General features: G+C 41.8%; 1 protein-coding gene across 1 annotated transcript; it reads right to left on the bottom strand.

Moving 5' to 3' along the window:
* Positions 1 to 3,322: 3,322 nt before the first annotated feature.
* On the bottom strand, positions 3,323 to 5,606 carry and2 (actinodin2). The gene is made up of 4 exons (XM_068737861.1): positions 5,594 to 5,606; positions 5,307 to 5,461; positions 3,947 to 4,843; positions 3,323 to 3,724 (listed from the first exon to the last, which is right to left on the bottom strand). Exons 1-4 carry the CDS (start codon positions 5,604 to 5,606, stop codon positions 3,323 to 3,325), a joined length of 1,467 nt encoding a protein of 488 aa, XP_068593962.1.
* Between the last annotated feature and the right edge of the window lie 1,677 nt (positions 5,607 to 7,283).

Raw genomic sequence — 7,283 nt, 5'->3', positions numbered from 1 at the left:
TCAAACTTTTAAAGAAAATAACAAAGACAGATATCATCAAACACAAGTTATTACATTGACCTCACTGACAACTCTTGGAAAAGGCCAACAGGTCTGCCTTCACACCCCTTATGAACACTGATAGATGCGCTGTATCCATGTTGTCTGTGCTTTCATCAACAGCTAATGAAAAAGACAAGTACCTGCTCGTCTCTTCAGCTAGCTGTGTTGTCAGATTGCCTGCTAGTTCCTGAACTCGGTCTGCGATTGTGTTTCTTCACAAACTGACATTTTTAAAAGTCTGTATCTGTTCGGAGCACACCTGCTCACATACCTTTAAGCATGCACTGCTTCAAAAATGCACCCATTTACCCATAGATTTCATCTGTTGTAAAGCCACGTTTAAAGTAGCCTTCAATGTATTCACAATCCATTTCTATGTCAAATGTAGGGTAACCTATGAAGAGCTGCTTCTATGACTGTGTTTAAGTATCTTATAATTTCGACTTTCTATCTCATAATTATGACTTTCTATTTCATAATTTCGACTTTCTATCTCATAATGTCGACCATGGGGATATTTTCATTATCAAATCTAACTTTTCCTTTCTTTTTTTTTTGCTGGCAGATTCTAAAAACGGATTCGGCCCGCGGGCCTTGAGTTTAACACCTGTGTGCTAGAGGATGCAAACGATGATGGGAAATCATACATTGCTCTTGAGTTTTTCAAATCTATTTTTTTGCTGCTTTGAGCACCACAAGCTGAGTGTCATGTGGTCCCTTAATATTGGAGAGAAGGCAGACATATCTGCGGCTGATATATCTAAAACTAGGCAACTCACACAAAAACAATCTAGACTGAGAAATAGCACTACAGGTAAGAGGAAAAATGTGTATTTTTTATTTCGGGGGGAGCCGTCCCTGTAAGTATAGTTCTTGAGTAAATGTACTTAGTTACTTCCCACCACTGCCCTAAAGCAAATTAAAAGACTTTATATTTATAGCATTAATATTCTATACAGTGAAGGACTCACACAGAGTCATAAAAGCCTCCTGTGCTCAGAATACAGCTGATAATAAAAACTGAACTTGAATAAAATTGTGTGTAAGTGTGTTTTGCATCAGACAGTCTTAATTCCAGTACGACAGGAGAACTCGGCACATGTCCAAACTTTACAGGACAGCAGCTGCAATTAGGAACATACCTCCATGGGGTTTTCTTGAAGGCATGTTGTGTTCAAGTAGTCATTACTGGGCCCGGCTGTGTGTTATCCGCCTTTAAAACTGTCAGAAACAGCAGCAGCAGCGTTGGTCTCCTTGGGGTGTGCTGTACACTGGAGCTGCTGAAAAGTTGGTTATTGAAAAGCAGGCTGCAGTCCTTGTAGCCCACGGCTGCAGTGCATTGCTATAATACAACGTTTCAGCTGCAGGAGAGAAAAAACAACAGTTCATTATATAATGTTACTTGAATCAAGGTTCTTCACCTTTTAAAAATATGCTTATTTACCAACCAAAGACTGAGTTTGTGGTTGCATTATGTGATAATCAGTAAACTGAGATTCAGTACTGACAGGGACAAATATTGCATGATGCATCACGTTGTTACATTGATGTGTGACATGCAAATCGTTATCCTCTGGCTCATAAACCTCCGTACCGAAACAACGGACACTAGTTTTGTGCATGATTGTGTTTGAGACTAAGCTGTGGGGACAAACTTCTTTCACACACTCACATTATTGGGACTCACCTTCAATCTGGACACAAAGATCTGGAATACCATTTATTCTACGGATAACACTTTCTTTTGATTTAGGTTAGCAGTTTTAGCTAAAAGAAGGTGATAGTGAATAGAACGTCCTCGAAACTTGCAAAAACAAGTGTGTGTGAGTGTGTGTGGCATGGCGCAGGTGGGAAGTGACAATACAACACAGATTATTTCATCATGCTCGAGTTTTTACTGAATTCGTCTTCTTACCGTTTACTGGGTTTTTAGACATGCTAGCAGTAGCAATCAACCACTTTGATCCAGACTGAAATATAATACAAATACAAAACTAATGCTATTCCAATCAGCCTTAGCTGCACTATTGTGCCTCCTAAACATCAGGATGTTAGCATTGTCATTATGAGCATGTTAACATGGTAACTTTAGTAATTAGCTGCGTTAGTACAGTGTCACAAAGCAGCAAGCATGTCTGTAGACATTTTTCGAAGCACCACAATGCCACCATTTACTGGAGTATTTGTAGCAATGATTAAAAAACTAAACTGCATCTGACTGTATGGCTATAGCAGTATGTTTTTTTGATTTGATTCTACTAACTCTTCTAGTCACACGTTATTCTAGGTAAAATAAAACATTGAGTAGAAAACCATTGTGTGACCGTTTGGTTAAGACTCGTATCATATAACCGGGGAGCCTCTTTGCTTGTCATCTGCCTCTCTTTCCTGTCTGTATCTCTACTATTATTCTGTAAACTTAAGGCTGAAAAATGAAAAAATAAACTGCCTCAAAAACCTGCATTAATGCATCTGTAATTGCAATGTGAGGTGTTATCAAGCACAACACATATTTTCGAGATTACGTGTGAATATAAATGTGCAGATGTAGCAACAAAGAGCTATTTTTATAATGGTGGGACATAAACAGGAGACAGATGGCTCAACTATGCGCTGCATGTTAGTTAAAACATCTGGATACTGACGTGATGAAATGCTGTGTGCAGATTAGGCTCGCTACATGGTGTTTGTTAGTTGAATAAGATTTAAGCAGTGGTGGTTTGTTGCCATCATCATGAGGTTTGTTACCTTTATCTGTCTGTAACCTCAGTGTTTAACCGCTAGAAAGACAATTCTGAAGTTTTTCAGACCGTTTTTTATTTAGAAACCTTATAAAAACGAAACAGATGAAGCATTATGAGGTTTAGAGTTACAGAAAAATGTGAAAAACATTAAATAGGGTAACTCAAATGGAAACAGAGAATGTACAACAGAGAGAAATTCTTGCCCACTAACACAAATTCAAACTACCCCTAATCTATCACACATCTATACATACGACTCTTTTCTACAAACATACATGTGTTAATACACAAGTTTCACATGTTCTATGTTGCTTGGCCCTCTCGAATTGTTACCCTTTTATAAAAACAGACCAAAATTAAGACACCTTTTTAAAAGCTGATTGATTTTATAGTTTTGTAAAACTAACTGATATATTGATGACGTTGTGACAGGTTGCGGTCCATGAAATCCATAAAGATGAGGCACTACAGAGTGAGCTCCATTTCTGCCAGGTAGATTATCTAGCTGATGTTGAATCTGTTGTTATTTCTGAAATCTACTTGTGCTGGCTCATGACGCCCCTGAGGAAGTCATCAAACCGTGCGACGGTGGCCTCCTTGGCGGGCTCGTCAGCAGCTTTCTCCTCAGCGGCGGCGGGCTCATCAGCAACAGCGCCGGGCTCGGCGCGACGCAGGCGGCAGTTGTAGTCAAGCTCGGGGTCGCAGTCGGGGTCGGGCAGGATTATGCCATCCTTGGCTGGCTTCGGGGCCTCAACCCCGGAGGGTGCAGCAAACTTGCCGCAGTTGGGGTCGAAAGGATGGCAGAAGGGCTTGGCTGGAGCCTTGATGTCAGCCTTGGCCTCAGAGCCAGACTTCACCGGGGTGCAGTCTTTGTCATAGTGCACATAGCAGTCGTAGCCCTCCTTGGTCTTGCCACGGACGCCCAGCTTGTAGCGGACCTGGTTGATTGATTGATTGGTGTTTTTAGTTCAAAACAGATGCAAAGCAGATCATAGACAGCAAGTGAAAGCATTATGCAACACCCTTTTAATTCACTAAATCATTTAATAAACCGAATGAAAAAGAATAGACAATTAAAAGAACCATTCAACAAGCAAGATTAATTAAGCCAACACTAAAACATCTAACTATTGATTCCTAAATTCAGGTCAAATTCAGACCTGGCGCTCGGGGGTCTGCGGAGCAGGCTTGCGCAGGGCAGCGGCGGCTGCCAGTATGCAGAATGGGTTAGTGCGAGGGTCGCAGGCCAGAGGAGCAGCAGGAGGTGCGGGCTCGTCCTGGGGAGCGTACTCGAGCACGGGCTTGGTGAGGCCAGACAGCTTGGTGGCGGTCAGGGGGTTGCAACCTCCATCAAAGAGTGGGTTGCAGTGTTGCTCTTTAGGGGCCTCCTCTGCAGCAAGGGGGGCAGGAGCAGCGACGTTGGTCACACACAGGGGATCGACCGCTGGGTCACAGCTGGGGTAGAGTAGGTGATAGAAGCCAGTGGGGGCTTTGTGGACAAGGGGGGGCATGCAGTAGGGGTCCCTGGGGTCACATTTAAGGGCAGCGTAGGATGGGGCTGGGCCAGGGGCTGGGCGGTAGCCATAAGCTGCCCTCAGATGATACTGCAGACACTCCACATCTTCAGGGTTGCAGATCCTCAGCAGCTCAGACCTCTGATCTGCGCTCAGGAAAGGCTCCAGGACGGGGGCGTAGTAGTAGAAGCCAGTGGGGCTCTTCAGGGGCATGGGCAGCATGGGGGTGAGGATGGGGGCTGGCGCCTTGGCTGGAGCTGGCTCAGGCTCCGGGGCAGCAGCATTGGGGAGGAAGGGGAAGAGGCAGTAGGGGTCGAGGTAAGGGTTGCACATCCTGACGGCAGCAGACTTGATGGGGGCGGGCATCACCAACGCAGCTTTTGGCTTGCTGGTGGACTCGGAGATGCACTCTGGATCATCAGAATCGGCGCACGACTTGTAGATTTCGCTAAGGTGCTTGAGGTAGTGGTTGAAAGTTGGGCCCTCCTCTGACCTGTGCTTGTTTTGCAGGTAGACCATGTACAGACGATCCAGATCCTCAACCTGAAATATTGGTTAAAAAGGGGACAAAAGTAATGAATCCGCTTTGATTCCATACAATTTACACCCCATAGAGAGTAAAACTGAACTAAAAATCTAAATAAAAGACTGTATGCAAAGCTCTAGATAGAATGACTTTCAAACAAATTCTCTTTTCCAACTCAAAGACTTGTTACTCATTCATACACCCTGACTAATAAACCACAGAGCTCTCACTGAGACTGAGAAGACATGCTGGAACATGACTTGCATTGCAGAGTAATTGAGTATTTTAAGAGAGTCATGGCATATTAGTACTTTCATATTGTCATTATTAAAAGCTTCTAAAATCTGTCTTTTTCTGGCATTGAAAAATAAGTGAAGAACTCTCTTTAAAATGCAAACTGGTTGTAAGGAAAAACAAGCACTGTTTCGTAAAGCTCACTGGGAGAAGCTGAATAATGAATGTGAAACAAACTCCACTCACTCCCTCCTGGTTCTGGCTTTGCATGAAGTACTTGTACCATCCCCAGAAGTCCGGCAGGCGTTTGAACTGGGGCACAGCTAAGAGGGGGACGTTCCTTCTGTTGCGAACCAGCGTCTTCAGGTTCTCCATGTTGACATCATCAAACACTGCAGGCACTGAGGGGAGAGGAGAGGGAAAGAGTGAACTAAATTAAGTGTGCTGGAGCCTGAATTTACAAATGGTGTGTAAAGATTCAGTTTTCATTTGTGGAGTATAGAATATGTGTATTTTTATATCCCCAGACTCACATTGATCTTCCATTGTTTTTCCTATTTACAAGCAGAGACAAGAGAGTTTTACTTATGTATGAATAATATACTTTTATTCATGTGTATTGTAATGTATGAATAGGGGATTTTGTTTGGAGCTATTGTTCATGTCATGTCAAGTCATGTTATGCAATACATACATATGAGTAGCAAAATCTTATAATAAGTAAATATCTATGAGTTTCATAAAGGAATAGTTCAACATTTTGAAAACAAATGCATATTTGCTTTCTTGTCGGGAGTTAGATGAGAATATTGATACCTCGTCAGTGGTATTGATCTTTTCATCAAACTCTCAGAAAGGAAGCAAATATCCTTCATTTCCCAAAATATCAAACTATTCTTTTAAGATGTAAAAGATTTATGGGCTGAGTTTGTTTGTGTTCAGTTTTAAATCAGTGTTTAAAAAGGTTGTTGTGTCGTACTTTTTCTTTTGAGTTTGGAACTGGAAGAGTTTTGTTTGTGGATAAGATGTACAAGATGCTCCTTCATATTTGATTTAAATAAATGTACATCGTACATCATATTACTACATCATATTGTTTGGTGCCTCTGTTATTTTATCTCCACAGGAACAACTTAGAATTCATATGAAGCAACAACATCACAAAGTGCAGCCTCTGTGAAAACTGTACTCTGTCGAGACTCTGCCAACAGAAACATTCACAAATGTACTTCTGGCAGAGTTGTTGGATTGGATTAGGGTGGCATCTAGTGATTATTTTTAATTATCCAGTGGACGGGGCGATACTGCCCCTGACTTTGTTTACTTTAAAAGCTTTATTTATTTATTTATTTAATTAATTAATTTTTGCGGACGTTATATTTTGTAATATATGTAATTTGCCCTCATTTATGTACTTTCTTTTGTTTTTTTCTTTCATTTCAAAAGGCTCAGGCACACACACACACACACACACCGTTCTTCCATACACTGACTATATGATGTTTGTTGGCTTGTATCTCATTGTTCTTGTCGTCTTATTGTTGTTATGTCTATGTATTGTCTCTTGTCTTGCAATAAATACATTTAAAAAAATAAAATAAAATGTCCATCACAGACTCCCAGATGTCAAAGAGGACTTCTTCCAAATGATTTTCTTTTTTCGCATAAACAGCAATTTCTAACCCAAATATATTCAGTTTACTATCATATAAGGCAAATAAATGTAAGAGGCTGGAACCAGCTATAGTTTGGGCCATTTTCCCACAAGAATTACTTTAAAACAATGAATCAATGATGGAAATATTGGCAAACCCTTTTTCGATTCAGCTCTAGTTTGGACTTCACCGGATTGAGAGGGTGCGTTATACTTATTGTGACCACTAAGCATGAAATGTATGTTGTGCTTACTGGCTGAATAGAAGAAAGGAAGATTAGTTTAATGATCCTTTATAACTGGCCATTATTTAAGTTTTAAAGGCACTCCAAACAGCAAATGTGTCCCACATGCCACGTCACAGGTCCTTACCTTCCTCCTGCCTGCGCTGCTCCACTGGAACGGCCCCCAGAAACTCTGTAAAACACGAGCAGCAGCCACATTAGCAGCAGCAGGGACGTTAGCTGACTGGGACCAGATGTTGAGCTTTCCCTCGACATCAGGGAAAATGCTGACCTGCTAATAAGCTCCTGGGTGAAACACGGCAGGTGCTGGGGCTCTGGCGCCCC

The sequence above is a fragment of the Cebidichthys violaceus genome, unplaced genomic scaffold (genome assembly GCF_023349555.1).
Source record: "Cebidichthys violaceus isolate CVI_PGR_0920_01 unplaced genomic scaffold, fCebVio1.0.p SCAF_8, whole genome shotgun sequence".
Lineage (NCBI taxonomy): Eukaryota > Metazoa > Chordata > Actinopteri > Perciformes > Stichaeidae > Cebidichthys > Cebidichthys violaceus.
The sequence above is the reverse complement of the archived record's forward strand: the minus strand, read 5'-3'. Positions and strand labels throughout refer to the sequence as shown.

Coding starts and splice junctions, on each gene's coding strand:
- and2 (XM_068737861.1), bottom strand. Junction 4,844..5,306: donor AAAGCCAGAACCAGGAGGGA/GTGAGTGGAGTT, acceptor CCAATATTTCAG/GTTGAGGATCTGGATCGTCT. Junction 3,725..3,946: donor CGCAGACCCCCGAGCGCCAG/GTCTGAATTTGA, acceptor TCAATCAACCAG/GTCCGCTACAAGCTGGGCGT.